Source organism: Oryza brachyantha, chromosome 1, assembly GCF_000231095.2.
Source record: "Oryza brachyantha chromosome 1, ObraRS2, whole genome shotgun sequence".
NCBI lineage: Eukaryota > Viridiplantae > Streptophyta > Magnoliopsida > Poales > Poaceae > Oryza > Oryza brachyantha.
Genome location: NC_023163.2, coordinates 9839075 through 9854319, shown reverse-complemented (window position 1 = coordinate 9854319; position 15245 = coordinate 9839075). Strand labels below are relative to the sequence as shown.

At 41.5% G+C, this 15245-nt stretch overlaps 1 protein-coding gene across 1 annotated transcript; it reads right to left on the bottom strand.

Moving 5' to 3' along the window:
• Positions 1–1186: 1186 nt before the first annotated feature.
• LOC102712318 (dihydrolipoyl dehydrogenase 1, chloroplastic) lies at positions 1187–9971 on the bottom strand. The gene is made up of 15 exons (XM_006645791.3): positions 9499–9971; positions 8151–8297; positions 7637–7771; positions 7077–7194; positions 6291–6415; positions 4494–4619; positions 4328–4408; positions 3745–3807; positions 3597–3671; positions 3192–3270; positions 2983–3083; positions 2354–2467; positions 2076–2189; positions 1933–2004; positions 1187–1845 (listed from the first exon to the last, which is right to left on the bottom strand). Exons 1-15 carry the CDS (start codon positions 9787–9789, stop codon positions 1798–1800), a joined length of 1689 nt encoding a protein of 562 aa, XP_006645854.2. The 5' UTR covers positions 9790–9971; the 3' UTR covers positions 1187–1797.
• Between the last annotated feature and the right edge of the window lie 5274 nt (positions 9972–15245).

Genomic DNA, 15245 nt, shown 5'->3' with positions numbered 1-15245 from the left:
CCATCTTCCAACTCTGAGCGATGACAAGTTCTCTTATGACAAACATGTCTTAGCCTTAGCATTGGCAGTGGCAGCACTTAAGCCCCTCATGCTTCACCACTTGTCCACACCATTGTCTCTCCACACTGTTGCACATTTGCCACCTCCTTGTCGGGGGTGTCTCTATGCTAGTCCCTGCGTACCACCCTCTCGTTCCACATGCTCGTTGCCCCCATGTTGTTCCTATTCTATACGAGCGACATCCATTCTCCTTGTTTGACCTCGTCCTCACCATGGCATTTGCGCAGGAGCTGATCCTCACTCCCATCACTATTTGCCTTGGTTTCACACTACTCACCACGCACATCTTTGACTTCACCCCTCTATGTCTCGCTTGTGTCACTGGACAGGCAATGGAGGAGAAGGCCTAGCCACGGAGTTGATGAGTGCTAGCAACGACTATGGGGTATTGTCGTCATCAACGAGGTCCTGGTGTTTGGAGAAGGAATAAAAAGAGCCAACAACATCTACTCAAGTTAGTCTATTGAAGCCGTCCTTATTGAGCGTGTCATTTTACCAAAACCACACTTAAGCGATAGTATTTGAACAAACTAAATCTTTTGTACAGTTCCAATGGTATGACTGCAATTTTCTCATCCCTTAGGATTTGTTTAGATCCAGAGACTTTTTTTTAAGTTCTTGTCACATCAGATGTTTGGACGTTAATTAGGAGTATCAAATATAGACTGATAACAAAACTAATTGCATAAATAAAGGCTATTTCATTAGACATATTTTTAAGCTTAATTAATCTACGATTAGCAAATGTTTACTGTAGCATCACATTCGTTAATCATGGACCAATTAGACTCAATAGATTCGTCTCGTGAAATAGTTTAGAGTATGGGATGAGTTTTATTAATAGTTTATATTTAATACTTTTAATTAGTGTCCAAATATTCGATGTAATGTTAACTTAAAAAATTCCATGGAAACAAACGTGGTCTTAGTTTAAAGACACCGCCACTCGCGTCCACCAGGTCATTCAAAGTCTTTTCATAGCCACCTATATCATTGTCATCTTTTTGAGGGTAGAATGACGAGGTGCATAGGAATTATCGTGGATGGGGAAGTGCAATAAGCGTATGTGATGAGAAAGGGGGGATTTTTAGTGCGATATTACCGATACATATATCAAATGGTGGAATGGACGATTTTAGGATATTATAATTTATTGACTTTAGGAAGCCATCACACCATCATCCTGTATACAAACCAATTTCCGCCTTTCTCAGGCAATAATTGATCTCAGAATCTGGGAAGCATATATGTATCCGAGGGTGAAAAAAAAAAGGTTTTGCACGGAATCGCACCCTATCGCGAGCTTCGTTTTACCTCAGGGACGAAAAGAATTTCCCTACAGACAACGATCATCATGATCAGATGACTGCAACCGCTGCGCCAGGAATGGCTTTGAAAACTTTCATTATTATTCTATAAACTGTTTCTTGAATTTGCCCGGCTCAAACGCAGCTACAGAAGCAATTCCAGCATTTTCCTTGCCTGTTTGATGCTGCTCCAGAGCTGGCAAGAGTTGGCGCTTGTCGGTTCGAACGTTGAAACAAGCTATCAGACACGGGAAAAGACGACGACGACATGTGAGCAAAACTGTGTGACGTATTTGATACATAGAATGACGCAGTAGCTCCTCTTTCCGCAATAGCTAGATATCTCAGCGCTAACTGGTTGATCTCATCAGGAATTACAGAATTACACATGCCCATAACTTCGAAAAAAAGGATCATCTACAGGTGATGTCTATGCTGCGACGGGCTCATTTACGGAATGAGAAACACCAGAATTAACCTGTTAAGAGGCATATCACTTACAGTCGTTATATTATTGGCACAAGTATAAATATAAAAGGACAATGACAAATATATATATATATACCTTGGCAGCTTTGAACAGCTCATCCAGAACCTCAGACAAAGTTGGGTGTGCATGAACAGCAAACTTGATGTCCTGAAGGACGCAAACAGTGATGAGCAAATACAGGATGCGTACACATAAATAATAAAATGGTCGCCACTTACTTGTACGCGAGTTCCAAGGGCAATGGCGTTTGATGCCTCATGGATGAGGTCAGCAGCATGCAAACCCAAAATGTGAACTCCAAGAATTTCTCCAGTGTCAGGCCGATAAATCATCTGTAGCAGAAGTACAGTGCATGTCTCATCACTTTCAAGTTTTAAGGACAGATACAAACTCCTCTTTAGCATTAGCCTGATTGTTGTATTCATTGCAAGGATCCAATGTAATTGTAAGAAACAGTTTAGGTCTAGAATACAATAAGGCGAAAAAGTAGAATCACCTTGGCGAGTCCATCGCCTTCATTCTCAGCCAGAGCCTTCGTGTTTGCCTTAAAGCTGGTCTTAACAACACTGATCTCAAATCCTTCCTTATCACCCTTTTCTCTCGCTTGTGGCTGTGATTTTTACAAGGAACTTAATTTAGGAATTAAGAATTGTTCACTGTCCTAAAGCACAGATAGATTAAGAGTTGCTTTAACATGGCTAAAATACAGCACATTTGTTCCTTTATTTATCAGAAAGGTTGCAAGCTCATTTCATATTTAGGCTATTCCCAGTGGGAGGTTTCATTTTTATATTTCCAAGAGTGTCACGTAACTACATAAGTAACACGGTATTTAGTTGATGGTTGAAATAGTTTATACAATGCACAAGTTTCATTTTGTTGTTTCATAGGCAATACATGCTAGAGACAAGATACATTGGTAATAGCATACACATGGTTTCATCTAGATGAAACTCATTTTATCTCTCCGTATTAATTTATTGCCATACCATCAAAAATATTGACATTACACTATATTTAATAAGAATGAAACTCCCACTGCAAATGACCATATTGCTCTGGTTACCCCCATATTGAGTAGAAGAGGTTGAGACCCTTAAGATGGGAGTAGTAGTTTTGACTTACCTCTGTTAGCCCAACCATACTAATCTCCGGATGAGTGAAACAGGCGGCCGGGATGCTTAGATGATTTAGGATGTGGTCTTTCCCAGAGATTTGCTCAACAACTATATTCAGATAAGCAATTAATTATCGAAGATTACATTAGTTTGAAGCAAAACCCAAAACATGCGCTGCAGTACGAAAAAAATATTGGACAAATTAATCCATTTTACCTGAGATTCCTTGTGCGCTGGCAGCATGAGCAAGCATGAGTTTGCCATTGGCATCTCCGATGCAATACAAATTTGGAACCTGCATGGTAATAGATGTGACGTTAGAGCAAGTGATGATCCCAATATATATTAATGGCGAAAAACAGTAATATGAGACATGATACTCCCTGTGCAAACAAAAACATCTCACTTTAGAATCTGTGTATGTATAATTTTCATGGTTTCTCACATGGAAATAACATCAATAGATAGTTGTCAAAAGAACTTGCATATATCATTTGATGTTTTATTAATTAATATCAACACATAATTAGGAAGATTTAGTTAAAGGTGTGGATTGGTAGTTGGGCCAAGGTCTAAAATGGCAAGTCAAAACGAATGGAGGTAGCATATAACTTAGCGTACCGCATTGCCATCTGCGTCCGTAACTTGCATCCGCTCATCAACAGGTACAAAACCACGTTGTGTAACAACATTCACCTGAAAATAAATGGTATTTCATATGTAACTATAACAATTTTCATAGTCGGAAGCAAACATTTGATGTGCTAACATTTTCCAAGCCAAGCCCTTTGGTGTATGGTGCCCTTCCGGTAGCTATGAGAGCTGCATCCACCTGGAAACACAATATCCCACTTTTTGAGATGAAATTGATGAGTAATGTAAAAAAATGGCATCCATGAGTTAAATAATGATTGTTGCATATAAGAGATACTGAAAAAAGTTAGTTAAGAATGATTCTGGTGTTCCTATCCAGCATTCTACATTAAATGTAACTCTCGAAATATGACACTTGAAACCATCAAAGTTACTAGAAAAGAATGCTTATGCATTCACGGAAATATCTGAAATGTTTTGGACTACAAGCACCATAATTCATCACCAGCAGTTCTGGACTTCTGGTATAACAGCTTGATCTACACTGGCAGGCTGACAATGATGCATTTGACAACAGTGTGTAATACATAGCAACTTTTCAATAGTTCATTCACTTCATTCAGTTCAAGACAACATTCTTACAAATTGTCAAAGCTTGTGAATCCTGGAAAGTCAAGTCTTAACTTTCTTTTAACAAGAAGAGCATAAATAATCTACAGTAAAAAATAAGGGGAAAGGAAGATTATCCCATAAATTACCTCAAGTGTTTCCTTGTGTTCCTTTGTTTTAGCATCAATTAACTCAATCAACACGGGTTTGCCATCCTTTGCTGGGGTAATCTAGAGATATAGATGTTCCAAGGTTATAATAATGTGAAAATATTTCATATTATGTAGAAAGTTTGAATTGAATCTAAAGGCAAACCTTGCTTGCAAAGACACCGGTATGATAGTCAATTTTACGAGGATTGATAAGAATCCTCTGTGCCAACTTGGCAATCTCAGGATCAAAACCAGGCATTAATTGATCAAGAGCTTCAACAAAAGTAACCTGTCCAAGTGAAATTTAGGTAAATGCAGGTGAAATATCATCTAATGAAACAGACTTCAATCATACAGCAGTGTAGTAAAAAAGTTATGTATTTAACAAAAGACATGTCACCAGACTTATTATCGTGCCAATGACTAACCAGAATTTCAACATATGTATTAAGATTATAAATATGTAATAACTAATACATAAGTTTTATGTCATTGTCAACATAGAAGTGTTAATACATTATAAGAAAGGTTTGCATAGTTTATCATCTATAAAGAACATCAATGACTCTAGTTAATGAAAGAAAAATACACTTCGCTGATAACTGCATTGGGACAAAATCCAACAAATTGTTCAAGGTGTTAAATTCACTTTGGATGTATTATACTGATAATATAATTAAGCTATTAGCCAGCCTTAACAGGCATTTACAACAGGATGTGTTTAGACATCATAGAGCCAATTATGCCTGTGCTAAAAATATTCATGAGTTTGTAAAAGCTCAGCATAATAGTTCCTGACTTCCTGTAATATGTATCATCTTGAATTCTTAACAGCATCACTTTTTAAGCCCATGGCTGAATATGCCATTGGTGATCAACTAGTGTCAATCAAGTTGTTAAATAATGATGAAATGATAGTTCTATCCTTGAATATATTTGTTGCAAGAGGGAGGTAAAAAATTCCATCTTTTCCATTATGCCAGCTTTTTGGATCTCTTTTATGCGCCGCATGAAAAAACAACACTTGTGGAGCCACTATTTTGCAGATCTTGGATATATATCGTTAGTTAAGATCAATTTTCCATTGGTTATGCAGCTGCTAAAGCATGTTGTCAGAGCTAGCAATTACCACAAGCATCCTTTTGCGGTACTCACTCCTTGGATAAGGGTTAAAACCCTTAAGATAGTTGTATTAATTTAAATGAGATTATTTTTTATTGGTTAAGCAGCTGGTAAGGAGTGTCATCAGAGCTAGCAACTAGCATATGCATCCTTTTGCACCTTGTAACTCTGCTTGGATAAGGACAACAAGCATGGGACGGATAAGATCTAATGCTAGTTGCTCGCTGAGCCACCCTGCAAAGGCCATCTGCTGCCACACAATGGCCTGTGTACCATCCCATTTAATTTTCTTGCCACTCGATGGCATTCCCTTCACCATCATGCACACTCTCTGATGCACGTCCTACAGGTCTAGCCTTATAGTGATGAGAACTTGCAGGGAAAATTGGAGGTCGAGGTTTCCCTTCTTTCTCAGAACTAGAAAACAGAGAGAAGAGGTAGGATCATCATTTATAGGAAAAAACAATAAGGATAGCACAAATAGGCATGACTGGAGTGGCATATAAGAAGAAGGGAAATTCCAATGCCATTTTCGGGACAGGGAAATTCCAGTAGCATATCCAGGATAGAGAGAATTCCAAGGAAAAATTCCATTGCTATATAGGCTATTAGGATTACATAGTTGTTTCTTCCGTTCCATACCATCTTCCGCATTAAGACTAATCACTAGTCAATGACTATTCATCTGTTTAACATGTATTTACAACAATGCATGCAAAACATGTCTATTTAATAATCAAGTGAATAAAAGACACCTGCAGAACAATTATGCACAGCCGAAACATGTCTTTCTGTGAATGTGTTAGGTAATGATGCATCCTAGGAACAGTTCATGTACCTCACTTCCCAGAGCTGTGTATACATCACTGAATTCAAGTCCAATGTAACCACTTCCAACAATAGCAATCCAGTCTGGAACTGTCTCAAGTTTTAGTGCATGATCACTAGTAAATACAGTTTTACCTGCATAAAATCATTCAGCAAACTCTGTAAAAACTTTCAATGTGCATATGTAACACATGTTTCTCCCAAAAATAATTGTAAATGGTATTAGAAAAGGAACTATACACGTGAATTACATAATTGTTGTAGTTAATTACATTTGTAGCTCCTGTATGTTAAGTAGTTTCCTCTTTTAATATATGGACAGAAAATGATATATAAATTACAGAGGTACCACAATACGCAACACCCCTTAAAAATTACAATCTAGCGGCAAAAGAAATTATGTACTCCATGGTGGAATCATTTCCAAAACTGCTAAATATTACTATAGATGACCATAAATTGCTACCCATCATTCACACCACATATTCTAATCATGGACGGTCCCTACATTAATTGTGTATTGAGGTTTTCTACTATACATGGAGGGGCATATACCTCAAGTCACTTAACAAATACTACCTCTCCACGAAGGGAGTTGCCAAAACTAACATCACAAATAAGGGTCTGTTTGGCACAACTCTAGCTCCCAACTACAAAATACCTAGGCCGGAGCTATGCCAAACAATATATAAAATATCAATTACTTCAGGCATGCCTTGATGATAAATCTTTCTTTTTACTTCAGTAGGCTAAATATGTTGGGAGGTACAAAACTGCAGAAATGAACAGTAATTACCATCTATTTCAATGCCCTTGGGGACAAAAGGAACAGACCCCGTTGCAATAATGATATTTCTAGCCGTGATTTCATTGTCTGGAAAACCAACTTTTCCGTATCTCACTTTTTGCTTGCCCTGCACACATCAGAAAATGGGCAAATTTTAATTCCTGTAACTATAATATGCAACGCATGCTAACCATGCACAATACAGTTAGAACTCATTACAGTACATACATTTACTCTAACACTAGTCTTTTCAATGAATATGATAACTAGGAAAGAATTAACAATTGAATCCTTCTTATGTATATGCAGGAATATTGACTAGCCTTAGTCCTAATGGTAAATGGTGTTAAAGAGTCCATTGACAATTAGGGAGGCACCTGCTTTTACGTCGCAGGGTAAATTCCGTTACTTCAGTCAAGAATGATCAATCAAACGCTAAGAATTGCAAGCGGAAGTGATGTTTGTACACAGTTACGATATGTCAATCCTCATTCTTGCAAAATATGTGACACCCATGATAATAAATTGTCTGCTTTCAAGACAAAAAAGAGAAGGTATAGATGACCTACCACAATGGTTCCAAAACCAGTCAATATATCCACACCCAAAGCTTTCATCGAATTAGTCAGGTTGCTACGAATTTTAGAGGCAAGATTATTCGCATGATCTGCAACAGACTGCCTGTCATATCCTGCTGATGAAACCTGTTACAAACATGATAAATGATTAGTGAGTTAGGACCACCGAAAACATGCACTAATGGCCCATGAAGGATGGCGTCTTGACTATCAAAGAGCCAAGAGAAATAAAGTTACTTGCATAGAGTTAGATGAGCTCAATACTATATTTCTAAATATTAAACTAAATTGCCATGATAACAGGCTGAACCATTAGTGCCGGTTCCTCGTTCATTTATGATACAATCTTTCTTACTTGTTTGATTGGTCGTTGGTGGGTCAAATAGGTTAGCCTCAGTTAAACAAAGACAGCATGGTTAATATGACTATGCATTGAAATTTTGTGTATTTCTGCGATTTTTAGTACATCAACTCATACACAGAAATAATATGGTTAATATATCACCTGTAGGCCCAATGACTTCATGTGGTGTTCATCTTGAAGTTCCCTCATCCGACCGCTGACAGCGAGAAGTGCCTTTGACGGAACACAACCTCTGTTCACACAAGTTCCACCTACAACATCCCCCTCAATTATGGCAGTTTTCAGACCCTGCATGAGTCCATTTTCTCATTTTCATTAACAATCCTTCCTGAAATCTTCATACTTCAATTGCTGGCAGTCTAGAAAAAGCTCAATATCCAAAATATGTGAATTTTCTCCATTTCATGGATATGTCATCAATTCATTCAAAGAATAGCTCACAAAAATCAAGCAAGCAATTGGTAGGGTGAAAGATGTCCACTGGCATCAAAGGTAACTGTAGCATTTTATTGGAATACTACAGACTAGACTCCAGCAATTGATACTAGCAAAGAAGCACAAAATTACTGAAATATAAAAATGGAATGCCCGACTCTGGTGGCAAGATAACAGCATAATTCTAAATGTAAGAACCAATGTTATCATTCCACATGGCTAGGCTGAATAACTGAAAATGTAAATAAACAATGAAATACCGAATGGAGCTTACTTATCTTCAAGGGAAATAAGAACTGCCGAGTAATAATAAAGATATGCCAATTTAGAATCCATAAAAACATAATCAATCTTTGCCACCTTGTTAGCAGCCAATATCAAAAGAATTCAAAACACCACTAGCCCCAATAATGCTATAATTTCTAGTATGGAACTAGCAGAAAATCATGAAATTTTACCACCTACATTAGGCAGATGTAGCCAATCAACATTATATTTAAGACCTTCAACATGGAAACAAGAGGGATTCCTTAACTTAGGACATCTCATGGCGACTATGTTAGGACATTAATGAATTAATCCACTTGACATGCTACACCTAGATGCGTAAAACGCAAATTGTTAACCACATTTCATATTTTTAGGGGAATTCATGCCACACCACTGAACATCGATCACTACAGCATTGTTATTAACTACCGCAACAGGAAATAGTTTCTTAGGACAACCTACTTATAGTATCTCCAGGGGAAAAGGATATGTCTTGTCAAATTCCAGCCATAGCAGACCTGCAGCTTCTACCTTATCCAAACTAATCACCTGGTTTCTTAGAAGGATGCAAACAAAAAAAATCCTACGATTCTACCATTTCTCGTCCTACTACATACAGACAAATCTCGAGCTTCAGCACCAACACTCCTCAGTTCATATTTGATCGGAAAGATCGTGACCACTATACTATGACGGCACGAGCACGACGCATCCACCATAAGCACGCGCCGCACACCCCCGAGGCCCGAACAAATCCGGGAAGCCCTGCTCAGCCAAGCTATACCTTCTCGACGGCGTGAAGAGCGGCGCCGTGCCCGCCGACGCCTGCGCCGATGATCACGAGGTCGTAGTCGAACCCGCCGCTCCCGGCCGCGCCATTCCCAGTAGCCGCCGCCGCCGCCTTCCGCCTGGCGGCCGCTTGCGGCGGGGCCCGCAGCGACCGGATCCCGAGGGCCTCGCGGCGGAGGCCGCAGAACCGGAGCTCCGCCGGCCGGATCGCGCCCGGCCGGGTGGCGCCGCCGCCGGCGACAGCGGCGGCGGCCGCGGCGGAGAGCGAGATGGCCGTGGAGTACATGGCGGCGGGGGGAGGAGTCGCGTCGGGGGGCAGCGCACAGGGCGGCGGGTGCTTAGGCGTATTGAGGCGAGTCGAGTGGCGGAGGCGGTGGCGGAGAGGTCGAGGAGGTTGGGGTGGTGTGGGCGTGAGGGGGTTGAGGGGGTTTTGGAGACGACGACGGGCGGAGGATTCGAAGTTGCCGAGTGGAGTGAGACGAGACGACCGTCCGAGATACAAATGCCAGCTGGCTGGAATGATCAACACAAAAAAGGTAAACAAAAAAAATACCAATTCTTTCGATTGTTTCCTAAAGGAGACAAGCGTAAGTCGACGGCCTATTCGTTTGGAAAAAAACAAAAGATTAAATTGCTAAGAATTGATCTATGCACTATAACACCATCTTGGACAAAAATATCCTTGACTCATCTTCTCCCTTCCTCTAACATGCTGGAGACACTCGCATATGCACCTCCTACCCAAAGCCATTGTTGCCCCCACATCCAAATCTCATATGCACCTCCTACCCCCAAGCCATCATTGTCGCAACTCTATCATTTATCGTAATCTTTCGTTCATGCCCCTTTCCAGTGATTCATAAATAATGTGTCTTTGGTGCCTAAAATCGTATCAATCCAAAAGGGGCAACTTAGGATATTGCTAGTGGTATGGCTAGAGCATAGGTAAGCAAGCAACAAGACAAGAGAACATGAGAGATAGAAGAGTTGATATGCATAGAGATGTTGAGGTGCCAACGGCGAGTTGGTTTGGATGAGATGTCCACCATCTCGGCGAGGTGAGGACATCCTCTCCCTTGACCACATGTGATGGTGTTCGAGGCTATCGGAGTTGAAAGAGAATATGAGGGTATTTCAATGTGTTGAGATGACAAATGGCATTTCAGCATACTATCTCTATTTGAGAGTAGGGATGAAAACGGATCGGAAACGAACAAAAACAACCTCTACCATTTCCGTTTCCATATTTTTTTCGGAATCGGAACCAGAAACAGAAACCACGGATACGAAAACGGAATCGGGTAATATCAGAAACGATAACGGATCAAATACAGAGCGGAACGAATACGGTATCGAAAATTTACCGGAATATAGAAATACCTCAAAATGTGTATGTAAATCTTTTCTAAAACAACATATCAACTTCTCAAAGTAACTAAGAGAACAACATATCATAAATTCTAAAACACCATGTCACAAGAAGAAACATTCATAACTCATATTATACGGTAGAATAAAATTGAGCAGAGGGTAGTGGCCAGTGTTGGAGGTGGAGGGAGGTGGCGTGCATCGAAACGTCCGGCGAGGTCCGAGGCCGTCTGGAGGCGGCACTGAGGGCTGGAGGCAGCACTGAGGCCAGGTGGGGTCGACGACGGTGAAGTCGACGGCTGGCGGGTGGGGGCCGTCGGCCACGAGGCGGCTGGAGGGAGCTGGAGGCAGCCGACGGGTGGAGCAAGATCTCGCCGGTGCTGGGCCTGACAGAGGGCGACGAGGATGGGAAGGGATGGTGGGGCTAGATACGGACGGCGAGCCGGCGCCGCTGGAAGAAAGCGTCGACGCCAGCGACGCAGGGCGGCACCGCGGGCAGCCCCCTCCGCCTGCACGCTCAGCTGCTCCGGTGCGATGAGCCGCCGCCCGCCGGTGTGTCACTCCCTGCCCGACTGCCTATCTGTGTGCGAGTGGTGGTGGTGGCGACTTGGGTTAGCCTAGCCAGCCGGCCAACCACCCCTCTTTGGACTGCCTGGGTCATTTGGGCTGGGCAAAAAATTAAGTCATATAAACTTTAGGAATTCCGAAAATTTTTCCAGAATTTTTCAGACCGATTTCGCATTCCGGCGGATAGTACGCTTATCGTATATGTTTCCATTTCCGAAAAAAAATTCCAATTCCGATACCGTTTCCGAAAATTTCCGAAAAAATTCCAACCGATTAGTTCCGTATCCGAAAACCGGTCCAGATTCTGGAAAAATTCCGAACCGTTTTCACCCCTATTTGAGAGTAGTAATTTAGCTAAGCCAAAATGTACTATGGTATATTTGAGAAATTTGTGTTAATGATGACATAATGGTAATTTTCTCACACTAGACACTGAACTCCATATATTCATATGTTGTGGTTTTTGGGCCGTTGGATCATTTTAAGATTAATATAAACATCCAAACCCTAACCCTTGCCTCCTCCTCTTCTTCTTCCCTCTGCCGCCGCCACCTCCACGCTAGACTTTCTCGAGCTTGACCCTACCTCTCCCATGGCCATCGCACTAGCGTGTGCGCTGCCCTACCACTAGAAGTCATCAATGGTGCCATCGAGACCCACCAAACCTACCTCACACCTCTCCTCCTTAAGCCGAACATCAGCTCACAATCTTCCCATCTCCAGTGGATCCCCACCCCCGGATGCGCCAACCCCTTGACCATCCAACCACTTAGTGGTTAGATGAACTTCCCATGCCCTCCTATGCCCCTATGGCTCCAATAGCCTCGCCACCGCTTCGTCGGCGCTAGGCTACCGCCAATACCTCTATATCCAAGGAATACTCTCACTTTTCTCTCCCCCAATGCATCCCCTCCCTTCCCAACCTTGATACTTCACTAGTTAGGGTCATTGCTAGAGCAACGAGTTTGCCAAAGCGGGGAGAGACAAAAGGGTCAAAAATCTACAAGATGTTGGGGGAATCTTCGGTTGAATGAAGGTTAGCCATTCCATTTTTTCCTAGAATCTTGCTAAGCAGTCCTCTACATTAATTTTTTTTATAAAGTATAGAATGTAATATATTAGATGCTTGCAAGGCTATAATGGTATTATGATCTGTAATTAAATTCCGCAATAACTTGATGTGAATTTTTTTGAATCTAAGGGCTTGTTTAATTTAATGTCCAAATCAACCTTTGATCGTGTTGGGATTTATTTAACCCTCTACAAATGCTGACATATTAGTAAAGATAGGAATGTATTAAGTTTCCTTTGTTTGTTGCATCTTGGTATTGCAAAAATAGGGTATGCTTGAAAGTTCAAAATGGCAACAAAAAAAAACAGGACATAATATCTATTTTGCTAAAGCCAAAAATCCAAAACGTCAATGTGTAGGAAAAGAACACAATGATATTAGGATACAAAAGTTGCTATTAGCTAGGACAATAGTGAGGTTAAGTGCCATGGTGGTGGCAATGGGCAAGTTAAAGATATGTTTATTGTATTTATGAAACCATAGTGTTTTATGTACCCATATATCAATGGAAAAAATGTTATAGTACCATTGCAATTATTTACATGCTTCCAATATTGTCTGTAATCACTACATAATATAGAGAAGAGCATTGTTCCACAACATGGTCTACAAAAAGGCTTAATGCCAAATTGATTATAGTCCACGAGCATTAAGCTTATGGGGGGAGAATCAAAAGGTTGCACATTGGCACAACTTGCTCTTAAAAAAAACAAAATGGTTGTTTAGCAAAAGTTGTTCTTGTACTATATAGTTGAGTGGCATTATCCTTTTCGCTGCAAATTGTGTCACCTTTGCTAAATTACTATAGTGTTGAATGTGCAATACTCTTATGCCAAGCCACGCATGTGGATGACATATTTGCCCCTATCTTTTTTTCTTTTACTCATTTACTTATTTCACTTATATCTTTTCTCCATTTTCAACATGCCTCAAGCTAGTTCAACTTGGTTTAATTTAGATAGACCTGCCATTGTGTGCTACTCTATCAACTACACACACCCTCAAGCTCCAACGCTCACTCTCTCAACCTAGTATCAACCATCAAGCTTCGCCAACCACTGCAATGACCCTCTTGTGGCTCATGGCCTTGAGCTCCGCTAGTCATTTTTGAAAGTGCATCTAGCCTCTAAAGTGGGTTTTGGATGATTAATGACAATTCTAGTCAATGCATGTGTGCGCTAACATTTTGTGGTTGCGGAGAAATTAGAAATGTTTTGACTCATGCTCGGAATGTGCAATTTCAATTTAAACAAGAAGTGATTCCTAAAGCGAAAAGCGAACGGAGTCGAAGCGATAGAAAGCATTTTTCTTTTCTGCTTTGAGTCGTAGGACAATCCGTACTATTAAGAGGGGTCACCAAGTCCATACATGCATCCATGAGTGAGTAATGAGTGTTAGAGGCTTGGTTAAGTTAAATTCCAGAGAGCCTGGACCGCCGGTGAGGACCGGACAGTCTGGCCCCAGACTTCAGCCAAAGCTTAAGTATAGGCCGGACGGTTTGGCCCCTAGGCCCAGACAGTCCGACCCATGTAATTTTATCCAACGGATAGCTGATGTTTGACAACACTATATAACCCACCTCGGGATTCTAGCTGTTGGTGAGGCTTCCAGTTCAAATAGTAGGGTTCCTAGTTGCGTTCTAGCCCTCTCCAAGCCTCTCCCACTAATCATAACACTCCCTAGAGTGATTAAAGCAAGAATCAAGCCTAGGTTGTGAGGTTGAGGATTAGTGAGTGACTTTGAGTGATCTTGAGCATTCTTGTGAGTTGTTGAGTGATCTTGAGCGACCGATGGATGCATGTGGAGACGTGGAGACCTATTACTCTTAGAGTTCACGCTCCTAGATAGGTAGGCGTTGCCCGTGAGCCTCCAAGCTTTGTGGATCGCCCGGGATCAAGTTTGTGAAGGTTGAAACCTAACCTCCGCAAGGAAAAAAGCAAGTTCTCTAGTGGATTCTTGTGCTTCTTCTTAGAAGATTGCCGGGTAGAGCGAGTTGCATCTTAGGGCTAGGCAAGACGTCTTGACCTTGACCTTGGTGGTCGATCAAGGGCTTGCTAGCGCCTAGGGGTGAACTCGGAGACCCGTGTTGATCTTGTGTGTAGAAACCAAGAGAGAAAAAGGATCGAGAGAGATCCTGCTCAGTGGAGCACCTCAACGGAGAGTAGGATTGAAAGATCCGAACTTCGGGTAAAAATCACCCGTGTCCATTTTTGTGCTTTCCTTAGTTTCCTATTGTTCCTGTGATCTTCCTGAGTTTATTTTCTACACACACTACACGTTCCCATGAACTTCACCAAAAAAGGAGGACTGAAAAGTCTCTCCTTTCACTGATGAACGGTCCGGTGTTCATACCTAGAAGGTTTGGTCAGAGCTCTCGGCCCAACCCGAAAGCCCCAACCGGACGGTCAGACCCCTGAACCGGATGGTCCGGCCCTACCAATCACTGCGAATCGAAGAATTTTTCAGGACACCTATTCACCCCCCTCTAGGCTATCTCCGTGGGACTTCAATTTTTCTAACCCCACATGGCCTTGAATCATGTTGCTAGTCCATCAACCCCATGTTACCCCGACCTTCGTTGGACGCGCAATGGTTGCTCCACTTACTCTGCGGGACCTTGAGCTTTGACCGCATCAATTAGACGAAAGTCGGCCATGCTCATAGCCCCTATGACCCTAAGCTACATCGGTCATGCTTAATGGAGCCTCTAGTGGACCATGCTGCAATGAAATTTA

Excerpts from the sequence above, each read along its gene's own strand:
- LOC102712318 (XM_006645791.3), bottom strand. The coding sequence starts at position 9,789 with ATGTACTCCACGGCCATCTCGCTCTCCGCCGCGGCCGCCGCCGCTGTC. Across the intron at positions 3,672-3,744 it reads AAGGGCTTGGCTTGGAAAAT|GTGAATGTTGTTACACAACG; the intron begins GTTAGCACATCA and ends ATTTATTTTCAG. Across the intron at positions 3,271-3,596 it reads CGGACGCAGATGGCAATGCG|GTTCCAAATTTGTATTGCAT; the intron begins GTACGCTAAGTT and ends ATTACCATGCAG.